Source organism: Rousettus aegyptiacus, unplaced genomic scaffold (genome assembly GCF_014176215.1).
Source record: "Rousettus aegyptiacus isolate mRouAeg1 unplaced genomic scaffold, mRouAeg1.p scaffold_m13_p_8, whole genome shotgun sequence".
Classification (NCBI taxonomy): domain Eukaryota; kingdom Metazoa; phylum Chordata; class Mammalia; order Chiroptera; family Pteropodidae; genus Rousettus; species Rousettus aegyptiacus.
The window spans coordinates 13,686,642-13,714,003 of NW_023416311.1; the positions used below are offsets into that span (position 1 = coordinate 13,686,642).

At 40.7% G+C, this 27,362-nt stretch overlaps 1 protein-coding gene across 2 annotated transcripts in view; it reads left to right on the forward strand.

The window, feature by feature from the left end:
• Positions 1 to 27,362, forward strand: part of ADCY9 (adenylate cyclase 9) — a 113,585-nt gene that overhangs the window by 62,888 nt on the left and 23,335 nt on the right. For both annotated transcript variants that reach the window (XR_004952390.1, XM_016166586.2), the window contains exons 3-7: positions 11,362 to 11,552; positions 22,426 to 22,530; positions 23,504 to 23,721; positions 26,174 to 26,276; positions 27,123 to 27,331. Coding sequence is in view for 1 of the 2 variants with exons in the window: in XM_016166586.2 (XP_016022072.1) it covers positions 11,362 to 11,552; positions 22,426 to 22,530; positions 23,504 to 23,721; positions 26,174 to 26,276; positions 27,123 to 27,331 (826 nt within the window). In the remaining variant the exon portion in view is untranslated. The remainder of the gene's footprint in view (positions 1 to 11,361; positions 11,553 to 22,425; positions 22,531 to 23,503; positions 23,722 to 26,173; positions 26,277 to 27,122; positions 27,332 to 27,362) is intronic.

Here is a 27,362-nt window from a genome sequence, read left to right on the forward strand (position 1 = left end):
CAAATTGCTGTCACCCATATTCGTGTCAGGAAGATACAATATGCAAATCAGTCAGCTCCAGAGGTTAATTCCTCGACCACCATGGCTTGTGGTCTCTGGGGCTCACAGCACCATGTCACGTGTGATTTTACAGTGCTCACAAAACCTGTGATCACATGGACTGCCGTGGATGTTCAGACATAAGTTGGCAGCAGGTAGAGGACCTGAAGGCGGTGGGATCCTCAAGGGGTAGAAAGAGAGGGGAGGTTAACCAAGGCGACCAGATGAATTTTATCTGCTTCAGTGAGGCCTCAGCAGAAGGGGCAGTACAGTAACTGCTCCTGAAACACCTTCTCTCAACCTGGCCTCGTTGGTTTGTGCCAAATCCAATTAGCATTGTGGCTGTGTGCCTAGTTAAACATTCAAGCCCCATGGAGTCAGAGAGAACCCCCACGAAATGGTATTTGTTCAGTTGTATGTTTTACTACATGTGTTGCTTTTAATGGGTGTGAAAGATCAGAGAGTTCGGTGTTCTTTTAACAAACTGCTTTTAGAAATCATGGAGTAAATTTTAAAGTGTATAAAAAGTGGAAAATATGGCATATCATATAAATATTCATATTGAAAACATTTTTAGGAATAATATAGGTCAAGCAGAGTTGAGCTATACATAGATGGACTTTGAATTAGATTTTCGAACCAATTTTTCAACCCATTTTAAGTTTTTAAAAAATATATTCACTGTTTTCAAACTCTCCTGTTTTCTTATTCTCAGAGATTATCTACCATTTTGTTTTATAGAGTGTCTATTTCTATCCTATTTTCCAATTGGCTGTTCCTGCTATTAGTGTATAGGGTAATTCCATCTTTGTATTTGCTACTAAATGTCATCTGTAATAAATGAAAGTTAATACTTACTGGCTTCACATTTAGTTTTCCTCTTTATCCCACCCATTCTTCTTTTTATAGTTCTTAACCTCTTTTCTATCTAATAAAGATAAGAAAGAGCTTTCTGTTGCTAATTCATTTCTTTCTGCTAAGGATCTAGATCACTATTCAATAGTAGCAGGTAGCTATGTGTAGCTATTTAAAATTTAAGTTACAACTAAAAACATTAGAAATTCGGTTCTTCACTCCTAACCTCATTTCAAGTGCTCAGTAGTCACGTGGCTAGTGGCTACTGAACTGACGTTATCTAACGTTATCGCACATTTCCATTTTCACAGAAAAGTTCTCTTGAACAGCTCAGGTCTGGATTCTTTATACAGTCCTGTAACCCACTTCCTGTATTATCTCATCACTTACAGTTGCTTTCAGGGGTTTGATGAAAGCCTCTACAGTTTTCTGGAACTATCTTGAACTTTCTTTTCTGGTTTCACCTCTTAAACTCCTCTAAGCCCAGCTGCATATGACTTAAATATTGAGGCTGAGCCATAATGCTGAACTCTTGACCTGATTGGGCTGCTATCTGCCCCTCACCAAGCCGTGAGTCAGCCTGGTCCTAGCTTATTCCCTGGGACCCCCTGTCCGTTTTTTAACTTTGATAAGTGGCAGACATGTTGTCCTGAATCTATGGAATTCATGAGAATTTCCTTAACCAGGGATAATGGAGTTGTCATCTTTCAGCCTTGTTAACTTATAATTTGAAGACCTCTGTATTCATTTCTTTATTTTTTTTTCCATTTTAATGTGATTTTTGTAGTGCCTGGCCTGCACCTTCCCTGAGTTTGATTTTTTTTTTTTGGCTTTTTTCCAGAAACTTTTCTTTCTTTGAGCTTCTCTCCTAATTTTGTTTCGCTGGTCCCCACAAATTTCATTTATTTCTTAAATTTATATTTATGATGCACTCTTTGAATCAGTATAATTTTTGTGTATTTTTGTGTTAAATATTCACTATTTATTATATTTCTTATTTTTAACAGAACACAGACTTTATAGTTGGTATTACTTAATACTTTCAGTTTTTCTTTTTTGAGCTGTGGTGTATTTATTCAGTGGAAAACCTAATAGTTTTGAAAGTAAATGAACAAAGTCCACTCATATTAACATAGGTGAATCTCAAACATTGCTGGACAATAAAAAAGCAACTTTCAGAAGAATACTTGTCAAATGATGTCAAGTATGTAAATTTTAAAAAGCATGTTAAAAAATGTCTATATATTTAGCAGTGTGCGCGCGCGTGTGTGTGTGTGTGTGTGTGTGTGTGTGTAGTGAAACTAAAGAAATGCATGGAAAGAGCAGCGTGGCAGTGGCATTCAGGATAGTCACCCCTCTGTGTGGGAGAAGGTTTTCCAATGAGGGCACACCCACAGGGAACCTGAAAACTGCAGGTAGCATTTTGTTTCTTAGATGATGAGGACATGAGTCTTCAGTTTATTTTTCCTTACATGTTTCTATGTCTAAAATATTTTATAATCAATTCAAAAATTCATGCTTATTTTAAACATAAAGTAAATTTTAAAAACCTAAAATAGGAAGTGAAAATAAATGAAATAAATTTCTAATTTAGAAAGTAAATGTTTTTCGTAATCCTGTTGTCTTGTTAGTATTTTGGTGTATTTCTGTCTGTTTCCTTTTTTTTTAAATTAATTTTTCAGCTTCATTGAGATATAATTGACAAATAAAATTGTTAGGTAGTCAAAGTATACATTGTGATCTGATATTCATATACATTGTGAAAAGATACCCTTCATCTAGTTAACATTTATGCAAAACACTGATCAAAAGAGAGAAAGCCTTAATATGGGTTGAAAACTGGTTGACTTGAAAAGTAAGGAAATTCCCATGCATCACCTCACATCACACCTCTTTTGTGTGTGTGTGAGAACATTGAAGCTCTGTTCTCTTAGCAAATTTTAATTATATCATCAACCATAGTCACCACATTTTATATTAGATCCTCAGACCTTGTGTTCTTATGTAGTCTAATGTTGTTCAGTATTGTTTCTTTTCCACAATGTTAGCCACTCTTATGTCTCCTTTTCTCCAAGTACTTACCTGTCTTGTTTGAGGCCAGCACCTCTATTGGACCGAGGACCTACCTTTTTTTTCTGAGTCTGAATGTATGGGCCTCTGTCCACTTCCACCTGTCATTTAGGTTCTGTAGCAGAGCTCCACTTTCCATCCTAAGACAAAGGAACTTCTGAAGACTCATCCCCCCTCTCTTGTGAATGGCTGTTGAGTGCAGCTCCAGGTCACGTTTTCATACAAGCTCCATCTCTGTATGTTGAAGTGCCCCAAGGACCTCCCCATCCCTCATCCTCTTCTCATATATGGGCTCTCATTACTCACTGCCTGGGTTTCGCTTTCAGCTTTGCTTATCTGAGGGCCTACTACATAGTTGTGATTTTTTTGAGGCATAAATTATAGCCACATGCCACGCAGCATGAGGCTAGCGTGGGAGAGCAAATCACCCAGCCCACGACCTCTGGAGTGGCAGAGTGGCCCTGTTTTTGACTTCTCATCTAATGTCCAGAAACTCTTTTAAGGTTATTAAAAACATACCACACTTATTCAACTTTGATTCTTCTGAGAAAGATCTAAAGACAGACCACCTCCAGGGCTGAAACAAAATTAGAGAAGTTGGAGATATCTAAGAAGATATTGCTTCTTGGTCAGAAAGTAGAGATTTTGAGTTTCTCAGTTACATGGCTTGAGCAAGTCTGCCGTGTGCTGTATGGGAATAAGAAAATGCAGTTTGGGGAACTGTTCCAGTCAGTGCCCCAGCCAGTACGCAAAACACTCATCAGAAGAGAGAAGGCCTTAATTCACATTGAAAACTGGTTGATTTGAAAAGTGAGAAAATTCTCAGCAAACATGTGACTGTGTTAGAAATATGATTTGGGAGCAAGCCAGAAGCCAGAATAAACATTTCCATGAAGTAACAGGTGGTGAAGGCACTGGCGTAAGCTACTTCCAGGAAAGACCAGTCAGGAATGATAAGAATTACTTTGCATAATGTGAAGTTTCCAGGTGAGGGAGAGTGAGATCACCTATGTTGTCTTTCTTCCCAGCTGAAGATGCTCACAGGAAGTGTCAATGTGGGTAGCACTGCCCCTGTGTCAAAAGAAAATGCCTTTGCAAATAAATGTCCTCGTGGATAAAAAGGAAACAGCAGTGTTCAAGGCAGCCAGGGAAAGCCTGAATCTTCTGTTACATAGTAGCAAAGAAGAAGGTGTGACACTCAGGCAGCCTTGCTGTGCTGTGCTGTGAACTCTTGTTGTCAAGGGGAATCGGGTTGGCAGTCTAAGAAGACAACTTGGGTGTTAGGCCAGCTCTTTGGGGCTAGACTGCAGTGGTGAGAGTTTCAAATTTGATGATTCTTGGAGATAACTCGTGAAGGTCAAACTTTTATTTAATTTCTCCCAGACTTCTGACCTTGGTTCTTCAAGGTTACTTAGCCTTATTTCTTATTTATATGTTTTTCCTTCTTTGTTCTACCATATTATCTATTTTCAAGCCTTTACTTTTAATATTTTTCTTTTACCTGCCACTGCCCATTTCACTACCTTGAATTCCCAAGGATAGTGTATTTCTTACCAACTTAATTTTATTTATTCTCTCAATCTGAGAATGGTTGTACCTTATTGAAGTTTACATAAAAAAAAATCAGCTTGATCGAGGTGTAATTTACATACTACACAATTTACCCTTCTAAAGTATACAATTCAGTAGGTTTTTTTAGTATAGTCACAGAATAGTGTAACCATCACCACAATTTAATTTCAGAACATTTTCATCACCTCAAAAAGAAACCTTGTACCCATTAGCAGTTGCTCCCTATACCTACCCTTACCTCCCAAACCTCTGGTAACTACTAGTCTACTCTCTGTCTATATGGACCTGCCTATCCGGATATTTCATATAAATAGATTCATACAGTATGTAGCCTTTTGTGACTGGCTTCTTTCACTTGGAATCACATAGCTTTATTTCTGTTTCCAATGTATTCTCTTTTTTTGGTTTTATTTTCAATTATTTAGCTGCCATCCACTGTCAGATTTTAAATTGTCTTTCATTTATCTTTTTTCTAGAATCTATTTTCCATTGTCTATGTTCATATTTAAATCTGCAACTCTTAAAATAAAGTATTAGAGTAACTATTAACTATTAAAATCTTAAAATTAACTATTATCTTTCAGTTCTCTAGGGCAGAGAATACGGTCTGTGATGCCTCTGGTACCTGCTTCAGATGTAACCTGACATACTCTTCTGTCTGGTAGCATTCCATTTTATCATTTGATGAATAACAATTTGTTAGTTGTTAGTCTATTTTAGTTCCCAACACCTTCACTTCTACCTCTCTTATAGCCTCATCTGATTATTTAAACCCTGTTATATTATTGTATTTTAAGATAGTTGTAGATCTTCATTTTTCTTTGGTTTTCTAAAATTCACTATAAAATTCATTTTGTCACTTCCTAACATCCTGTCAGCACATAGACTTAAATCCATGTAATCCTCTCTTCTTGTAGATGTGTGTCGTCATTTATTGTCCTCACATTCACTGCCATCCTTCCACTCTCCAATTTAATTTTTATGAGCATTACTTCATGCCCTTCCTCCCTTTACCCTGAGTTACTCCCAAGTATTCCTGAAGACTGAGAAGAAGCATTGCCTTTCCCTTTTGTGTTTCTCCTCTTATATACATTAACTCAGGTATTCCTCACAACAGCCCTAAGAAATGGTATTATTATGTTACTAGTATTTCCATTTTATAGATGAGGGAACAAATTCACATGTTTAAGTCACAGTTTTCATCGATACTCAGTTTCTGAAACTGGAGTACTCTTTTTCCTATCCATTTCTTTCAACACTTAGCCTATATTCTAACCCTCAGTAAATACTCAATAAATATTCATTTTATTGGTAAATGAATGAGCAAGTGAACAAAAGAATGAATGAGATACTACCTGGTAGGCTGTTCATGGGCATGCCAAATGTTATCTTTCAAAGAACTTTTTTCTGTAGCCTTTGTGAAGGCGTATGGTATTAAACCATAACTCAGGAGTTTTTTAGAGGTGGAAAGAGTGAGTCTCTGGAGTTTGTTACTGCTGGAGTCTCCCAGTGTTAATAATCAGCAATACAGCATTTAACAGGACAGCATTTATTAATGGCAAATATAGAAGGTAAGAAGAGATAATGCACAGGACTGTGATCACTAAGTGGTTGTCTGGTCACTCAGATTTGGCCGTGATGACAGCACATTTACTGGCAGAGAGAGGTAGCAGGGTGCAGAAAGCACCCATTCTTTCCAGGAGCAGGGTTAGAATGTGTGTGTGTGTGTGTGTGTGTGTGTGTGTGTGTGTGTGTGTGTGTGTTCGTGCGCATGAGTGCTTCTAAATGTTTGTTTTGTTCATTTAAAGTTTGAGTCAGGATCAAGTGAAACAAGCATGGTGCCCACCTTTGTTTCTTTTACATGCTTGGGCAAATCTGTCTCATTTTATTGCTTGGAACTCCATTTTTTAGAAAGATATTAAGTTTTACTAGTAGCCATTTGCTATAGGGACTTGTGATTTATTGTCACATGTTGGGACAACAAGGACGAATCAGTCCTTGTGATAGAATTTATGTAAGACTAGAAAAGGCTTAAACCCATTTTAATGTCAACAAGGTGAAAAATGTTATTTTTTTTCCACCAAAACATTTGGTCTTCTTAATCAGGAGCAGTAGATAATTATAAAATACCCTATCTATAATTTTGTAGGCTAAGATTATTTGGGAGGTTAAGATTTAAGGTCATGTTTCGTCATTATTTTCCTTATTGACTAATTTTATTTTAAATAATCCTCATGCTCTTGGGCCATTACAGACCTAATTATGAGGAAAAATGCAATACAAAGTGAAATAACTTTTTTTAGAGTGTTCGTGAACTAGCCCGAACTTATGTTATTGTTTTAAATTACTGGTGATGCAAGCTACTAGGCATTTGTTATGCTGCTAGCTCCAAAGGCTGTGCGTTCAAACATCCTTCCCTTCCTGATAATTCTCCTCTGTTGAGTTGACAGTCAGGTCCTTGGTTCTTGGTGATTGAGGATATCTCACTCCAAAGCAAACATCCCACAGAAAAAGATCACGATATAGAATGAAGGCCAGAATAGTCTTTTTTTTTTTTTTTTTTCCAAACTAGACTATGGCACTCACTTAGATTACACTCACTTCACCAAAACTAAGCACTGGTTGTGTGCAAGGCACAGTTTTTGTCCTCAAAGAATTGATGATATACTTAAGAAGGCTTAAGCATATTAACCATGTCACTCAAGCAGCAACAGGCAAGCTCCTCCATCAGATAGGAGCCCACGTAACCCGCCCCCCTGCCTCTGCACAATTAAGTTGGTAAAAGACGTCAGTGCCGGTGAGGTTTAAAATTACCAGGAAAGAATATAAGAAATCTTATTAATTATTCTCCTGTTTACACAATACTTAACAAAATAAATCATTTAGCTGCTTTAAAGAGCCATTCAAATGAACTTAGACCCCAGGATCCACGTGTGTGGTTACTCATTAAATCTTTATCTCATAAACTCTCTTGACTTAGACTTGACAAGGCTGGAACTCAGTCACCCAGCCCTGATACATTTCCTGGGCATTTCGCATCTGGCAGCTAAGCTTTGCCAATGTCTCTCCAGTTTAGACAAAGTTTCATTTTAAACTTAGCTTTCCATATCAAAGCATAAGTAAAAAAATGCTTAAGTTGTTCACCGGTTTTGCTTGCCATGGACACATATGTATGTTTGACCTTGAGAGCACTAGAAGTATTATGTCATCAATACAAGTTGGTCACTGGGTGCTCCCTAAAGAAAAATTCAAGTTAGAAACAAATTTGGAGCAATTATTGATTTAACTGTTCAGCAAATGCTTTTGTACATAGAAGGTGCATAAAAAAGACTCCAGGGATAAACAGATCAAACACCCACATTGATAATAGTAGCTAATGTGAGTTTTTACTACGTGCCAGGCATTGTTGTTAAGCCTTTGTTTGTAAATTGTTTAATCCTCACATCAGCTGCATGGCGTGAGTCCCATTAACCTCACCTCACAATGAGGAAACAGAGATGCAGAGCGCTGGGGTGTCTTACTCCGGGTCATGAAGTGAAGAGATAGTGGCACCTGAATCTGAGGCTGCTCTGCAGAAGCCAGGCCCTTACCCATCACTCCACGGCCTGGTGTAGAAGCATTGCTATTGCCACATTTTTGAGGGAGTAGGTTCTCGTTCTCATCATTACTTCTTGACTCTCTTCCCATCCACTGTGACAGGCAATTTCACAGCTCCCTGGCCTTTCCTAAGCTTCGTGTCTGCTCACCATTTTCCCCTTCTTCTCCACCATTGCCCCAGCATGAAGACTCCTGGAGGCAGTCTACATGGCGCCTACACAGCCCCAGCTCATTTCTGGCCGTTCCCCTATACACATTCTCTGTTTCAACCACACTAAACTCACTTCCATCCTTCAGCTATGCTTGCCAAAGGCTCCCTTTCTGGAAGTCATGTTCATGGACTATTTTAGTAGCATTTATGACCTGATGATGGCTTCCCTAGCCCCTGGCTCTGCTGGCTTTCATTGGGCTGACCTCTCTTTATCTTTCAGTCCTTATCTTGGAGGGTACTTCATCCAAGAGGCCTTCCCTCACCTCTGAGTCTTTGCAAGGTACCACCGTCCTTTGCTCCCTAGAGCATGCTCACTGCCTCTGCCTCGTCCTGGGACTAGGCAGTCACATCTGCCTGCTGTCTAGATCCCTCTTCAGATGATGGCCTCATATAGCTAGGGGTCATGGCTGACGTGTTCATGCTTGTCCTCCCAGCATCCATCACGGGGCCTGGTAAACAGGAGGTGCTTAATAAGCAATGAATGAACAGTCACTTGTTGGTCGCAATTTATAGTAGCAATAAGAAACTTCAGGGGTGTGCACCCGAAGGCACGCGAGCTTGAGACTGTAGAGCTGGTGCTATTGCTCCATCCTGCTGGTGGCGGGTGTGTTCCTGCTTTGCTGTGCTGGCTTCAGCATCATGCATATGCAGTGGGACTCTGGCTGTGGTCTTTCAGGTCTGCTGGCTCAGCCTTTTCTCTGCTTTAGCAGTCACACCTCCAGGAAAGGCCTCCTTCACTGGCTCTTGCAAGTCCAGAGCTGCGCTGGTAGGGGATAGGAAGGTACCTGACCAAGGGCCCTTCCTAGGTTTGACTGCTAAGAGCAGGGCCTCTCTGGCTTCCCCAGCTTCCAGGGGATCCCGGAGCCAGGGGCATGTCTTGGGGAAGGCTATTCTGGGGTCAGGGCCAGCTGCAGACGTAATGGAAAACCTCTCCAGTCAGCAGCAGTTTCTCACCCCTGCAATCAAAAAAATGTCCTTTCCCTTCTGGTCTCCCAGGTGGCCCTCTGCAGGGGCAGCATGTGTTCTTGTGCTCCCTCGGACCTCTCTCCCCACTGGCTTCTAAGCTACTTACCTGCCATGTTGGGGAGTCAGGGGAGAGACCATTAGAGCAGCTCCAGAGACCAGCCTTTCCGTCTCTGATGAACCAGGAGTAAGCCTTACCAGCCCAGAGACTCCAAGACAGGTCAGAAATAGGACTTCTCTCTGGTGAGCCCACAGAGGTTGCGTTTTTTGACTCTCCCAAGGCAAAATGACATAATCAATTTAGTGTCGTCTGTGACAGGAGCCTGAGAAATTCATACGAAGGTACTTCTACTCTTTGCTGTATTCCAGTTCACGTTTCTGATTCAGGATTATACATGCAATTAATTATAACTGTGATTGAGCCTATAAATAAACTGGGGTGTGTATATTTGCTGGAGTAAAAAAAAAAAAAGGAACTTCAGGACCTTAGTTAAGAGTGAACATGTAACAATCTCCTTTGGGATCAGTTAGCATCTAAAATGATCTAAGTCTTCTGATTTCCACCTGGAATTTGTCTCTGGGTGTCTTAAGAACTCTTGCCAAATTCTCAGACCAGTTAACTTAAAAAGATACAACATATAATATTTTCATGAGGAGAGAGGAGATGAAGAAAGAGTAAGTGATGAAATGGCGTAATTATAAAATAATTAAGGAGTATTGGTTAGTCCCTCAGGTATTTGATTTATTAATTTTAAAGCATTTATTTATTATTGCCAAGTGGGTCCAATTTGCTCTTTAATGGACCAACCTCTTCTTTCTACTTCTATTTCAGGTGTTCCTGTTGCTCCCAGGGTCCTAGGGCATGCTCACTGCTCAGAGAATATCTGGTTGATACATTTGTCACATTATGACTTAAAACACTGCCTATTCCCAGCAATCTTCCATATTTTAAAGCATTTATTAAATGTGTACTATGTGTAAAAAACTGTACATTTCAACAATTATAGACACATCATCCCTTAATCACATCCTTCCCCGATGGCTTTTCATTACCACCTTCTGCTGGAGCTTAAACCCTCTAAGTCAGGGACCCTGTTATGTCCTTGATTTTATTCTCCACATAGAGCATACACCAGGCCTAAAATAAATGTTTATTGACTAAATTACATTGTCACCCCTTCAAATACATTTGTAGCCTGGTTAAATTACAGTTAGGACTAACAATGGATTTCTTTAAATAATGTCTACTTCTTTTTCAGAAATTCCTTGAGTTCTGTCTGGAAAAACTCATTATTTTTCCCAGTAATAGTTCTTCCGAATACCCAGAACAGGGACCTACCCACCTGTTACAGCTACTCAATAGTGTAGAATACATTAGTGTGTTATTTTAGCTTTTAATGAGAATCCTAAAGATGTAGGTTAATTGTCTATTTAACCAACTTATTTTTTTAATGAAAGAATAAAATTCACGTAGACTGCAGCTGAACAAAAGCAGAATGTTCTTGCTGTGAATGTTTAGATCCAACAGAAAATAGATACTCGATAAATCTGAATGCAGGGAGGTTTTAATTACCCCTGTTGGTCTCACTTTCCATGGTAGTTTTGCAATCCCTGACATAGCTGAAATGGTTCGTGCTCTAGATCACCCTTACATCTAGACCAACCGTTATAAATGTCAGTAACTGCTATTGACAGATCAAAATAAACCCAAGAAATGTGTAGGGTCCACCATCAGTGGGCTCTGCTGTCTCGAAGAAATCATGTGACCCTTTCAAGGAGGAAAATTTTAATGTTCATTCAGCCCCTTAAGGTAAAATGTGGGGGATTCATTCAAAGAAAACATAATGTGAGTAAATAGTATGTCTTGGAGGCAGACATTCTCTCTGAGGCTGTGCGTCTCTGAAAAGATGGAAGTCAGTAGTAAAATATGACGTATTCACATTTTCACTTTACTCTCAACTTTTCAGGAGCACGTCCTGCACAGAGAGCAAGATGGAGCTGCATTTCAACAAACGGTGGTTTCAACCTGTGCTGACTGTAATTTTTATCCATAGGTTTGAAGACATACCTGATAGCGGGTCAGAGAGCGAAGGAGTCTCATTGCAGCTGTTCAGAGGCCTTGCTTTCGGGCTTTGAGGTCATTGACGGCTCACAGGTGTCCTCAGGCCCTAGGGGACAGGGGACAGCATCGCCAGGGAGTGTCAGTGACTTGGCACAGACTGTCAAAACCTTTGATAATCTTAAGGTTAGTTTTTTTTTTCCTATTTCTAAAATTTATATTAATTCTGCAGTAGAACATGTGAAATAATAGTCTTCGGGTCTGTCGCAGACAGCTTGGAATGCCCTTCAATTTGGTTTCTGTTATTTTTTAATGTAGTATAAGGCAGCAGGATTTTACATTTTTAATATCTTTGCTTTTTTTGCTTTATTCTTCACTCCCATTTTCTTTCTACACTGCATAAAGATGCTTCTCATTCAAGTCATTATTTTCTTTTTCTGCGACCTCTGATGGCTTTTGGGATTTCTAAAAGATAACGATACAGGATAGTAAAGGCGATGCTCTTTACATCTTGTTGGAGAGATAGTTGGTCTCTTATTTTAAAGACCATTTTCTCAAGTATTCCTACATCTCCTGAAATCTGATGTTTTATGATTATTTTAAATTTCATTGGTATGAGTAAACTTTATGATGTAACTTACTGAAAGAGTGCAAGCAAGGAACAGAGATCTCTTGGTGGCTGTCTAGAAGTACTCATTTCTGTCATAATAAACTACCAAAGAATTAACATGATGTACCTTGGGCATATGAACTCTCTCTAGTTTATGAGCTGTTCCTCAGTTTTCATATTCAATTTAGTTCTCCTGCTGGTACCCCTCGTTTATTTTTACAGTTTAAATATTTGCCATTTCCATTTTTTTAAAAAAGAGAGAGACAGTTTTCAAATATATACACTTCATTTTTTTGTTCTCAAATAACACAGATATATTGGTCAGGATAATGGCCTGTTATGGCTTTAAACCAATGTGTTTCTTTTTATTCACATTCATTAACAGATTTAAAAACTAGCTATGTTGCTGTTCAAGCTTAACAGGCATCCTAATGTGGCGGTCGGCTGGGAGGTCCAGATTATTTCACTGCATCAGAATCCATAGTACCTGTTATCCAGTTGCTGTGTGTAATTATTATGTTCAGGTTTATTGACAGTGCTTATATATCATTTTCGTTCACTTTAACTTAGTGCAGGGTTTCTCAACCTCAGTATTACTGGTACTTTGGGCCAGATGACTCTGGTGAGGGCTTCCTGTGCCCTGTGGGATGTTGAGCAGGATCCCTGGCCTACACCCACCAGATGCCAGTAACACCGCTTCCTCCCACTGTGACAACGAAGAATGTCTCCAGATGTTGTCCAGTGTCTCTGGCAGGGGAAGAGGGTAAAATCACCCTAGGTTGAGAACCAGTGGTGTAGGTATTAGATCTTAACTTCTCTGTACTCTCTGGCACATGTGTAACAGCTGATGTACCTGAAATTTCCTTCCTGCCTGCACACTTTTGAGACAGCCTCTTTGTTGGGCCGATGTTTCGCAGCAGCCAGAAAGGAACTCTCAAAGCATCTACTGTCACTGAGAGTGGCAGGGAAGAATCTTGTGGGGGAGAAGTGCAGAATCGTGGTTTTCCAAATGTGATTTCATTACCTGCGGAGAAATGATTTTCTTCAGGCTTAAAACTGAGCTCTATTTAAGTAAAGAAGTAGAGCTCAAAGCCAAAAATAAATGATTTGTTGTGTTTGCTGCCACTTTAGATTGTGTGTATGTGTGTTTCTACCTGTTAGGGAGCGCAGTTGCTGTCTTTACTTTTTTAACCTGGATGGACAAAAACTATTTAGCATATTCTATTGCCTTGTATAAATTTTCCAAATAATTATTGAAAGTTTTCTGAAAATTTTGTCATCTATTAAGTTGCTTGTGTTTGCCAAAAGGAATTTGAGCAAAAAAGGGATCTTTGTGTCCCTCCAGAGGGGATAGATGAGTTGGATCTTGAAGTATAATTTCTGAGATATTTTGATTGTATTGGGAGGATAATAGGACATTTGAGACTGTGAGGTCGGTAACGTGAGGGCTGTCACAGTTGGAGCAGAAGGAATAGGAAGAGATGGAAGACCAGGTCTCTATTCCAGGCTTTGCCACTTTGGGAAGTTCTCTGCTTCTAGCGCCTGTGGTGAGAGCAGGCATCTGTGAGCACCTTGTAAAATCATAAGCACTAGGTGACTGAGTGAATCGTTATGAGCTAGCAGCCTAAACTTGTAAGGCAGAAACTGAGATCTCTGACTTAAAGATCATATAGATCATAATCTGATACATAAGGTCTTTCCTCAAGTAACAGTTTTAGAATAATAGAAATGTAAAATACCATTTGCTCGCTCATTCATTCTTTGGGTGGGTTTATCCTCTAAACCTGTCAGTGCCTCATACGTGTGTCATGGTTTGTTGCCTTATATTTCCTGCACTACAATTAGCTCTTCTCATTAGCTGAAATCACAGACTAATTCTTTTTCAGGGTCTGTGGACTCTTCCTGTCAGCAGGTTTTAATCTCCTTTGTTGCTGCTGTCACCTCTTGTAGCCAGAGTTAGCTCCCAAACAGATTTGTCACCGACCTCATGTTGCCTTCCTTCCCTGATGTATGACAGTGTTTCCTGTGTGTTCCCTTGAGCAGTAGTTTCTCAGGATGGAAATAGGTGTCAAGTATAGAAAAGGGGTTCTGCGGTCAAGTAGATTTGGAAAGTCTAGGTTAAACAACACCGAAAAGGTTTCTTTACTGCAGGACTTCTCAGAACCTTTAGCATGCTAGTATGCATCCTTAGGTCTCCAAAGAGGGATGTGATGTGCAGCATCCTCAAGCCTCTTTGATCACTAGTCAGTCTGTCTGTCTATCTTTCTGTCTTTTTTTTTTTTTTTTGTAAATAGGGAAATGAGACAATGTGTTTAAAAATCTTTTTTTATTGTGGTGATATTAATTAATGAAATTCAACAGGTTTCTTTTTTTAAGCTGCAACTTAGAGTGCTGGTCTAGTGGAAGGAGCTTCATGCAGGAACCAAGATATTAGAGAAATGATGTTTAGTAAATATTCGTCAAATGAATACATGCATATCTTGGTCCTGTTGCTCCTCTCACCTGCAGTGCTCATCACTTCCGTTTCCCTTAAAAACTTTTCCTTTCACAGTTCAGCTTCATTACAGTTCTCTGTGACTCCTCTACCTAATGATGCTATAACATTATAGCTATACCACACACAGTCTTCAGTATTTGGCTTGTGCATATTATGTACCTTCCTGTGAGCTCCTTTAATAAGGGCAGGGCCCATATGTTAAATAACGTGTTTTCCCCAAGTATCCACCATGGTGCCTGGCATGTATTAGATAATTACAGCTTTCTTTTGGCTTAAGTTTTTAATTCTTTAATGACACACAGAAAGATAGCACTCTGCAGAGGTAGAACAGAACTCAGAAGCCTGAACAATCTTATGATGACCTACGAAGAAACAGTAGTGATGTCAAAGGAAGAGGGCTTTAGCCCTGAAGTCACAGGTCAGAGAGAACCCTCCCACACCCAAGCCTTGGCTTCTTGAGTGGCTGGCAGTGAGAATTTCTGGTCAGAAAGCCCTGGCATTGCATAATGGGGGCTGGAGTGAGGCAACTGCCAGCACCATGGCACTCAGCTCTCTGAGCCAGAGCTTGCAAGCTAGCACTAGGGTTTGTGGTGGGAGAAGCGGGACTCAAGAAGGGAACCCAGGGAGGAGACACGGGCTCTACATATCATAGTCACGGAAGGCAGCTTTAGTGCTGTGGGAAGGGTCAGAACTCACAGTGAGGTATCCTTTTCAAAGTCTTGGCTTTGGGACTGTGAACGAGACACTTAAACTCCATAAGCCATGGTGAAATGGTGATGAAAGGTAGGGTTTCTCAGGGTCGTGAAGATTAACTGAAGTAATGACCATAAATGCTATGTTTGTAGTAGATGCTCAGTTAACACCAGGACACATGTTTATTCACTCTACACGGAGAGGTGGACAGCGACCATAGTAGGAGTAAAGAAGGACAGGAGGAGACAGAGATATGGAGTTGATTTGCCCACAAGCAGTCATTGACTGTCTCGGGAAGTTCTCACCTCTGCTTGTTCTGACTTGAGGAAAGTTCTTCCACTACTGCCATTGGTTGTTGCTGTGGGGGATGCAGCCACATCACAAATGTGACATTGGAGCTTAGCACTTGGCCCGTTTAGTGTGACCTCAGCTCTGCAGTGGAGACCTGCTGCTCATTTGTCATGAACCTGCTGCTGCAGATGGATGGACCGAGACCACATGCTAATAACAATAAGCTACTCTAACATCTTTGTGAAAAACAAAGAAATGAAAACCAAAAATGTGGATGACTTTTATCACATCAGCCCTAGTCAGTAAACCATGTGAGCTGTGACGGCATCTTAGTTCATCTCTGAAAGACTTCATTGGAAATGCACCTGCCTGGCTATCTTTGTGACTTTACCGTAATCTGTTATTTAGAACCCCGGGGCTGTGTGATGAGGCTGGTGTGGATTTGTCCACATGGGTGATTCAGAGAAAGACCTGTCATGTTTTCAGAAGGATCACTAACCCTGGAGACCATCTTTCTGTGACCATTGCCATGACTTTTCAAATGACTAAATAGATTATCACTTCTTTTATCTCCTTGTTATTTGTATGTAAAATTATTATGAATAGTCTCAGTTGGCTCAGTTTGAGGAGGCAAAGAACCTCAGCTTTTAATTTTAATTCATTATAGAAATGGAAAAGTTGGTGGATTGATATCTCTCTCTGGGAATGCGTATGTGTATATACACACATATGTATACACACATATGTACACACACATATGTATACACACATGTACACACATATAGTTTAGAAATTAAGTATGTATTTATTATAAATGGTGGTCTGAATCGACAGTGGTGATGGTTGCACAATTCTGTGAATATCCTTAAAACCATTGAATTATATACTTTAGATGGGTGATTTGAATGTTATGTCAATTATATCTTGATAAAACTATTATAAAAATAAATAGTAGTCTGACTGCTGGCTCTGAAATGTGGGTGTAAAGTAAGTTTTTTAAAAAAGGACTTTTTAAGTTTTATCTATATTTTCAGTCTTGTGTATGTTTCCTTCAATTAAGATAAAACAAATCACACATAAATTGACAATTCTTCCTTACAGAAGAATTTCAGCTAATAGATGTAGAGGGAATGAGTTAAAAAGATTCACCATTAGAACATTACAAGAATAGTTGCTGCAGGCAAGATTCACCAATGAATTCTAAAATTACTGAATATAAGTTTAAGAAGAAACACATAGCCCTCTCCTCAGATATTTATTCATTATAAAGAGAATAGTAACTTGCAGTGGAAAACCTAGCAAGCACCACTTTCATGATGAAGGTCATATCATGGTTAATGAGAAGGACACATCGCCTCTATGGGGTTCTCCCACCAAATCCTAAACTTCAGTCAATTCATGCAAAAGCATCAGTCAGATCCAAATTCAAGACAGTTTACCAAGTACCTGACCAGGACACTGCAAAAGTGACAGGGTCTGAGACCGAGGACCTGCCACAGACAGGAGTGCGGGAGACTAAGGAAACTCAACAGATGTTTACAACGTGGGATCCCAAGACAGAAATAAGACATTGGGAGAAAACTGGGAAATCTGAATAAAGCCTATAGTTATGAATTGAAATGGGAAAATTAGTCCGACATCATTTAATTGGCAGCATCAGGCAGTGAGGTATTGAACATAAATATACCAAATATACCAAATACTTCCTTTTTCTGACTTTCTGATGGACTGTTTCCATAACATGGTTACAATCTTCTTACCTTATCAGCCTCGGTTATTAAATGCAGTAGCCATTTAGGACACAGGAATCTGAACAGGGCACTGCGATTCTCTACTCCATGACTTTGAGATCTTGTGCCTAAGTTTTACAGATTTTGGTTTTGTTTGTTTTTTGCCTCTAGTAGTCTCAGACTGTCCACTTCCTGTTTTTAAAGCTTCTGGCTTGCTTTTCTTCTTCTGTAACAAATACTGCTTCTGTTTTCCTCCAATAGTTTGCTTCTATTTTTCTCTAGTATTTTGTTAGCAGAAGTCACCTACTTGGAAGTATCCATGCCTGTGCCTAAGTCCACCACCGTAGATAACGATGGCCCACCAGTGGCATGTAGTAGTGAGGGTGACTTGGCCTGCATTGCAGGCGGTTCCTGTAGACTCAGAGATGTCACATGCATAGTTAGGGCTGAGGGCACTGCTACCTGGCCTTAAACTCCTCTTACCATGTGACTCTGGAAAGTCCTTTCTCTTGTCTGCCTCAGTTTCCTCCTGTGTAAAATCATAGTGTCAGCTTCATGGGTGCTTATGAGGACTAAGTAAAGTGCTACAGGCAAAGAGCCTAGAACTTGGAACAGGCCTCAGTAAGCCATGTTTGCTGTTACTGTTGCATGGTCAACCTGTGTTTCGAGTTTGGGGAACAAGGGGTGCTTTTGGTCACAGGACAGCTTGCTGAATAGTCATGTTCAGCAGACTAAACAGGCAAAGCCTGGGCTTTCATGATGTTCCCTCCTTCCTTCTCAGAAAAGAGGCTTCCCTGCCCCCTCCCTTGACAGTTATGAAAAAGGACAGCTGTTGGCTTAGAAATGATTTATCTTGTGAAGAGAAATGGCTTCGAAAAAAAAACTACTTTATAGCTCTGTGCCATATATCCTGAACAGAATGCAGGGTGCACATATGGAAATGTGTTAAAAACAAATGCAAATGCACCCAAGCGTGTTAGAAAAATAGTTATAATCTTCCCTCCTAGCCCATGTCCGCATTGAGAGAAGAAGAACAGATCATCTGGGAAAATGTGGAGCTTGCTCTTGGGTGTTCTCCAGGGATCTCGGGTTTCCCAGGCAACAGCTAGCACACTCCTTGGCCCACAGAGTACTCTGTTTTGGGGACCTTAGCTGCTCTCGATGAAGCTTCCCTAGGTGCCATTAGTGCCACTTAAATGAACCAGGAGGTGGTCCTAACTGTGTGGGTCACTTCAAGGAATGAGGCAGAGGAGATCAGAGTGCCAGGACTATTCCTGGATCCTCCTGTGCCAGGAAAAGCCAGAGAGAGGCTACATGGTAGTCAGGGGCCAGGGCCCCTGAAGTCTGGTTCCCACTGTTGATGAGCCTTTGTATCCTCAGAGTGATCACTTCTGCCTCAGTGTTATGAGGATTAATTGAGATCAAGTACGCGAGACCGCAGACATTGCCTGGATAAGAACCTGATTATCGTTCATTGTTGTGCCCTCTGCACAATGACGTTTCTAAATCATAGCAGCTCCTATCATTACAATAGTGATTTTTATCTAATGTGCCCGCCACCGTTGCTTCCCTTTGAGTCGGTTGTTCAGGCATGCCTCCCAAGGTGGCAGGGTACTCCAGGCAGTTAGTTTCCTAAAGTCTGAAATGCTCTTCCTGGTGAGGGCTTCCCAGGGATGGTGGCAGTGATACAGGGGGAGAAAGGGGAACTTAATGGGTTGGTAAACATTTCACAGAGGTGTTCGTGTGCTTGGTAAAAACTGGTTTGTGAGATGTTTTAACCTGATTAAAATAAAGCTGGAAAACAGTTCAAGGAAAATGGCTGTGGGGATGGCCATTGCGTGGTGTGGCCCTCCTTGTACAGAAGGGGCCTCTGACCACAGACTAGAAGAGACTGTTGAGATACGAGTGTATCTCCATCAGGGCAGGTGGAAATTTTTTGTTTCATCTGTTTTAAAGTTTTAATCAATAAAATTCCCCCTCAAGAAGAAAAGTAGCTGAAGAAGAAATAGAACAGCAAAGAGCCATATTTTTAAAGCACAGCTGTTTTTCCCGCCCACTCCTGTGTCCCCACTTCCTGGACAAAGCTGCTGTGGGAATGCAGCGTGAGCACTGTTCAGGCCATTAGGAGTCCCAATCACTGTCCTGCTCTCTACTACTTGACATGTGACCCTGAGGAGCCCCTGAAATTCCCTGAGCCCAGGCTCCTAGACCAATAACGACCATTTGTACTCTGGCAGTATATGTCTGTACCTTGGCTCTCTGAGGTTCTTTTGTGACCTTACTTCCCTGTTAGAACATTTTCTCACAGAGGGTATATGCCATGAAACCACTCTTTGTCAACAGAATGTAACTTTGACTTGCCCACCTGTGAAGACCACTGCCTCAGGCTCCCTGGAGGTCAGCAGATCCCCAGGGGCACTCCCAGACTCCACTGGCCTTCCAACCCCCCTTCACAGCTGAGACCTTCACAAAGAGGGTACAGAAGCTGAGTTGTGTGGCCTCAGTTTCTATTGCGGGGATCCTTTGCAGAGGTGTGTGTGCCCTCTGCTGTCTGATAGGCTCGATAGTCACTGTTGTATTTTTGTGGTCCTAAATGCATAAAACATCTTATATACGAAAAGCTAGTGTGCCATGGGAATTCTTAAGAAGCAGATAGCTTATTCTTAAAGTGTGTCAGGTGTACTTGAGGAGAGAAAAATACTCAGAAACAAACTGATGTCAAGAGATACCTAAAAAAGAAATAACTATGCAAGAGCAGATACCAAGGATGGCTGTCCTGACTGTGATCAAGGACATTAAGTTGCCTGATGAACTATGTTCATAACCAGAGAGGATAGTGACCAGAAATTTTAATATTAAGTACCAACATTATTGAACACTCACTAATACTTCAGGCATTGTGCATGCATGTCTCCACTCATCCAACCTTCAACTGTGGCAGAAATCACCCAATCACCATTCTCTTCCCATCGGGCCAGAACGTGGCCTCATCATCTTCAATTCACTATTATAGGAAATTAGTACCATGGAATTTGAGTCGGTGCACAAAACAAATCTAATTTAAAATACTTCTGACGTGCTTTACTTGTATTTCCTGATTTTGCCCTTATAATAATTCTTCAAGGTAGGTACAATTCCATTTTATGAAGGAGAAAAGTGAGACTCAGATTTCCTATTAAGTGGTGGAACCAGCATTCAGTCCATGACAGTTTGATTTCAAAGTCAGTGCCTTTAATCACTATTAGACTACTTCTCCAGTCTTAATGCTTAAAAAGTAGGGAAGTAATGCCCTACTGTTTCATCATGTGTTTATGAGATTAATGGAAGTCCCTGGATCTTAAGGGTTTGAATCAGTCTCTCCAACTGTCCTCACGCTCCAAGCTGAATCCACTCCACCCCGAGGCTACCATTTGGCCCCAGAAAAGATTAGTGTTCCCTTAGAGAAGCAAGCTGGCCACTGCTGCCACCACCAGAACCATTTACTCCGCTCTAAGGGGATGGATGCCCTTACGATCTTGCTAGGGGTGTTTTGGCCACTCCTCTCATGAGGAGTGGGAGGGTCACTACTCCATGTGCGTGGTATTGGATTATTATTTTTTTTTTTTTTGAGAAAATCAGTGGCCCTATTGATAAAATGTTTTGAAGTTTAACTCAGTCAATACCAAGAGGTGCTTTATAATAATTTTATTTTACGTCATTGACAATTATAACATTTTACTCCTATTAATAAGTCAGTTTTTAAAGAGCTATAAGCACATTTTACCTAGGTGCTACTATTTGCTCAGGTATGTTAGTTAATTATTTGGCCAGCTCTTTTGGCATGTATATTTTCATTTTTCAAATGAATATGAATGTTCAAAATTAACTCGTGCATTACATCATATTTCTAAATTACACATCTCTCTTTAGAGTCTTTCTTTTATTTAATACAGGATAGGCCTGCAATCTAATTTGGGAAGTGATCATATCCTTGCCTTTAAGCACTAAATGACATTTATTTTAAATTTCTGAAATAATAACTAGCCTCCTATAATATAGTCCAATGCTATAATTTAACAATGCTCATGCATGGAAATTTTTTGTGTCCTAAATATTTTCTGCTACAGTTCGCTATCTCAATGACAATTCCTAGTTTACCTGATCACATTAATAATAATAGTAATAATTTATTAAGGATATACTGAGAGCCAGGAATGGTACTGGGCTATCTACATACGTATTCATTTAATCCTTATGACATATCTTCAAGAATAGTGTTAGCACTCTTGTTTTACAGATGAGGGAACTGAGGTGGGTGATTTGAACAGGGCTGTCCAAACGAGTAAGGAATCGAGGTGGGATTTGAATCCTGGGTTATGAAAAACAAAAGCATCGCCCTTTCTACTCTTATCTGTCAATATTGTCTTCCCTTCTCTTTTCTAGGCCAGCTAATTATTGCAAACTTTTGAGAATTCCTAGGTCTGGAAAGAGGCCCCTCTGATTATTCAGCTTGTTTCATAGGAACAGCTCACCATCACATAGAGCTTGAGGAGCTGGGCTTAGTGCTCTCATTTAGGGGAGAGTGGCCAGGTTGTTGTTCAACAGCAGCTTTATTGAGATGTAAGTCATATACCAGAAAACTTAACCTTTTTAAGTGTACAATTTGGTGGGTTTTAGTATATTTGCAAGATTATACAACTATCACACAGTCAAGTTTATAAAATTTCCAAAAGAAATCCCTCATCCATTAAATCACCCCCCATTCCCTTATCCCTCTCACCCCTGGCAACACCCAAGCTCCTTTCCAACTCTATAGGTTTGCCTTTTCTGGACATTTTATATAGATAGAATCATGTAATATGTGGCCTTCTGTGTCTGGCATCTTTCACTGAGTGTAATGTTTTCAAGATTCATCCATGTTGTACCTTAGATCAGTACTTTGTTCCTTTTGATTGCTGAATAATATTCCATTTATGGATAGACCACATTTATTGATCCATTCATCCATAAATGGACATTTGAGTTGTTTCTACTTTTTGGATGTTAAGGAATATTCATGTACAGGTCTTCGTGTGGATGCGTTTCCGTTTTCTCTTTGCCAATTTGTTTTTAACTCATCCTTGAGTGGTTCAGTAAGCCTTCTGTTTAGTTATGACCATTCTACACGACAGCAAACTACAACCACAGCAGACTTGTTTGAATTACATATTGTGGTTGTGTTTTCTGAGGGAGTTCCTATGGCCTGTGTTTTTCTCATAGACCTGCCCTTCCTGCGGAATCACTTTTGCTCCCAAATCGGAAGGTGGCACAGGAGGAGGAGCAGTGCAAAACGGCTGTCAGGAGGAGCATAAAAACAGCACCAAGGTAACAAGCTCCTGGCTCTCATTCCTGTCAGTTCCTCTCCTGGCGCATCTACCTGAAATGACACTCCTGTCTTGGCATCTTCTCAGTTCTGAGAATAACTCCTCTTAGGTGACACCTTTTCATACCTTCTAGTCCTTTGGCTCTGAACAGGCCAATAAAGGACAGGATAGAGAGTCAGAACTAACCTAGGAGAAGCAGAATAATCACACACTGAACTGGATAGGATCCCTAATGGGCAATAAGGGTTTACAGACATGTGGATTAGAGTAGTTAGGGAAGGTTTGGGGGCCGGAAGTTGGACTTGACAGATGGTGGGATATGGATGTGCAAAGAGAAGAGGGGACTCCTTGGAGTGAGAGATACATCGTGAGGAGGGGCTGGAGGTTAGGGACAGCAGCAAGGAAACTGCCAGAGAAGTCTCACTTGGAAACCAGAGCCAGGACTGGAGTGGAAAGCATAATAAAGACCAAACCCAAGATCATTTCAAGCAGCTTGTGAAGGTTGACTCTCCAGGAAGGCCTGCATCTGTCATCCTCCACCCTTCTGTCATCTGCCCATGGATTTGAGAGACACTGGGTCAGTCTGTGCACAGTCTTAAGTCACAGCCCATATGGCTCTGGATCCACCCTTGTAGTTCCCCGCAGCCCCCAAACCTTCCCCAACCCTCTGGAACCCTGATTCTGTGGTCAGCAAACTCCAAGAGTCTCAACTCTTCTTTTAGCCTTCTCTCCCCACCTCCTACTTTCACTTCCCACTATATCCGCTCCCTGAATGCCTTGAGGTGTGATTTGTCGAGCTAGGCGGGTAGGGAGAAGCAGATGGGAAGAGAAGTTGAGTGTTCGGATTAGAACAGAGATTTGAAGGGACAGTGTGCAGTCCAATGGGACCCCAGCGTGGCAGAAAGGTCGGGTCGAATAGCGCTGTTGCATACCCATGCATTACCTCTGTGTTGCTTCCCTCTGTCTTGAGGTAGGCTTCTGGAGGACCTAATTCTAAAACGCAAAATGGACTTCTGAGCCCACCCCAAGAGGAGAAGCTCACCAATAGCCAGACCTCCCTGTGTGAGATTCTACAGGAAAAGGGAAGGTGGGCAGGTGTCAGCTTGGACCAGTCTGCTCTCCTTCCACTGAGGTTCAAGAACATCCGGGAGAAAACAGACGCCCACTTTGTTGATGTTATCAAAGAAGACAGGTAAGAGCGGAGCCATGGGCATTGAAGTAAAGTTTGCAGGTAGAAGCCTCTCCCTTCTTCTGAATTACCTTATCCCTTGTGTTTGTCCTCCATTGTCAGTGTGTTACTTTGTTTTAAAGTAATTTGAAACTTACAGAAACATTGCATGAATAATGCAAAGAATTCCCTTTATACCCTTTGCCCAATTTTCCAGCTTTTAACATTTTACTGTTTATTTTCTTCTCCTCTACTTCTATCTCTCCCTCTTCTCTCTCCATGAAATTTATTTTTAGTTTTTTCTGAACCATTTAACAGGAAGTTTGATACATTATGCTCTTTACTCCTTAATACTGTATTTCCTAAAAACAAGGATGTTCTTTTACATAATCATAGTTATCAAATTAAGGAAATTTAACATCAATACAATATTTAATCTGCGGTCCACATTCTAAGTTCGTCAGTTGGTCCAGTATGTTCATGATAGTATTTCCCTTTAGTATGGGATCCAGTCTAGGCCCGCAGATTGCATTATGCAGTTGTCATGCCTCTTTAGTCTTTTTAGATCAGACAGTTCCTTAGCCATTCTGTATCTTTCATGGCGTTGACATTTTTGGAAAATGCAGGTCTGGTTCTTTTATAAAGTATTCCTCAAGTTGGTTTTGTGTGATGTTTCCTCATGACTATGTTCAGCTGGACAGACACCCATAAGGGGTGAGTCCTTCTCAGGTGCCGCATCCAGAGGCATTAGGCACCCATTTTTCCTTTATCTACAATAGTAATTTTGATCAACTGGCAAGTGTTACTGACGTCTCCAATCTATAGTTAGTATTTTCTCCTTGTGGCTAATAATCAGTCTGTGGGAAGCTACTTTAAGATCATGCGAATATCCCATTCCTCATCAACTCCCCTGGATTTAACCTCCACTGATGGCTCCTGCGTGAAACAGTCTTTACTATGATGGTTCAGAATGGTGATTTTCCTACTCCAGCACCAACTGCACAGTATCATTTGCCGCTTGGCACGCCACTGTAAAGAAAAGCCCGTCCCCATTTATTTTTTTATCTACCCATCTGTGATCAACCTGGATTCATGGAGTCCTGTTTTACTTAGATTATAGTCCATAACTCTGGTTTGGTGTTCTGCTTTGCCTGAATCTAGCCATTAGGAGCCCCGCTTCAGGCTGGCTCCTGTGTCCTGTTGACATGGCTCCATCATTGGTTTGAGCAATTTCTTACATTCTCACACAACAGGATAGTCCAGGTTCATTTTGTATCTTCCCTGACCCAGCTCAGCAATCAGCCATTTCTCCAAAGAGCCTTCACTCCTTTTAGTGAAGAATGGTTTTTAGATATGTTACTAATGTTTAATGTTATTATAGTCAAAGACATTGTCATTGTAGTCAGACATATTCTATATGATTTCAGTCCTTTTCATTTATTGAGATATGTTTTATGGCCTTACATGCAGTCTCTTTTGGTGAACATATCACGTACACTTAAGAAAAATGTGTATTCAGTATTCGTAGGATGTTGTATCGGGGGTTGACATTAGGGGGTAGAATTTTCACTCTTCTGAGTCTGGGGATGTAGTAAAATATTGCACACTTAACAAAAAAAAAAAAGAGAGAGAGAGTCCACTATACTGTAAGGAAAGGATGGAGCATATGTACACTGACCCTACTGTGTGCCAGGCATATGCTAGGCACTTCACCTATTTCATCTGATTTAATTCTAATAGTTATTGTATGAGGGAGAGAGACTACACCGCATGGCTATATTTGCCTCCTGAAACCATATTAACATTCCCTTAAATTTATAGTAATTTTTTTGCAGTAGAAAAAGGATATTACTGTTTGCTTAAAAGAATGAGTCATGTTAAAGCAGGTTTGCTTTCTCTGCTATTAAAGTCACTGAGCATTATCATTTTTCAGGTTTCACACAAAATCTGCATTTGTGACAACAACACCCAAATTATACTAACTGTAAACACAATTTCGTGATAACAACCTGTTAGCTTTGATGGTGGCGATTACTGTCAGTGCTCTGAATGACAAGGCAGCCGGCTCTGAATTATGTTTTTATTGGAAGCCTCTAAATCAACATAAGTACTTTCAGTGCAGGGATCTGCTGGTCCTTCAGAAGGATGGTTTTATTCTTCTGAACAAAAAAATCCTGCCACCTTCTAATTCTGGATGTCAGGAGGATGTTTTCAAAAGCAGGGTTCTAATGATGTGTGTTATGATTATGGCGAATGCTCATTCTTTAGTGGAGGGGAAACAAAACGTGTTATGTTTGGAAACACTTTCCAGAGGTATGTTCTAAAAGAGCCAGGTGAGCCAGGTCTATAGCATAGTGTCTTTTAGATACAGTTTTTGTGATGTGCTTAACAAGTGGCATTTTGGGAGTTAATTGCAATCTTCTAATAAATATGATTGTGCTCCATGTTGATCACTTGTGTTTTTTGTCTCTTACAGCCTGATGAAGGATTATTTTTTTAAGCCACCCATTAATCAGTTTAGCTTGAACTTCTTGGATCAGGAGCTAGAGCAAGCCTACAGGACCAGTTATCAAGAAGAGGTTTGTGTTTCTTATAATTTTACCAAACAAATGTGTCATTTTCATTGGATAGTTCACAGTTAGTTTTGTGCTCTGACAGCCTTTGTTGCTTTCCTGAGTGACAGAGAAATGAAGATTCATGCTGATTTCCCATAATCGGTAAACCCTAAATTGCATCTATACGTGCATGTATCTACACAAGAGAGAAAAACCCAAATCCTTCTGTGCTCCTTAGTCTAACAACCCAAGCTTGTCATTTCTTGGTTCCTTTCCTCTGCAGCTGGTACATCCACCAAGAGGCTGTGAGCTCCCTTAGGGCTCTGTTTCATGGCTGCCTGCCGTACCCCGCACAGAGCCAGGCGCAGAGCAGGCTCTTGGATGAAGGCGCGAGCATCTCTTACTGTCAACTGACATGCCCATGTTTTCATCTGCTGCCACTTCAGTCCCTGCTTGTTACTTTTGTCAGGAACCTTGCTTTCACACACCCTGAACCTGGCACCCAGCCGTTCATTGGAAGCTTCCAGCACATGGCTTTCGTGCAATTGCCTTTACAGAAACAGAGCCATTGACTTTGACATTCAATAACTCACCTTTCAGGCTCAGTATGTAATGCAACTGTGAGGACTTACTGATTTATAGTCTGTTGCTGTGTGGCCTTGAACAATTTTTTTTTAATTTCTCTATGCCTTAGTTTCTTCATTGTTAAGTGGAATGATATTAGGGAGATGGCCCACCTAAAGCACTTGTCACCTTGTACCTGAATGGGAGTAGTGGGCAAATGCTCAATAAATGTTTGGGTTTTTCCACTTAAATCATACTCCGTGGCCATCTGTCACGCTCCTCTACCTTCCTTCCTACTCCAAACAGGTTATGAAGAATTCTCCTGTGAAGACTTTTGCCAGTGCCACCTTCAGCTCCCTCTTGGATGTGTTTCTGTCAACAACGGTGTTTCTGATTCTCTCCATCACCTGCTTCCTGAAGTACTGGGCTGCCGCCACGCCTCCCCCGCCTGCCGCACTGGCAGTCTTCGGAGCGGCCCTGCTGCTGGAGGTGCTGTCCCTCGTGGTGTCTGTCAGGTAAAGGCTCACCTTCAGGTGGTTCTCCAGC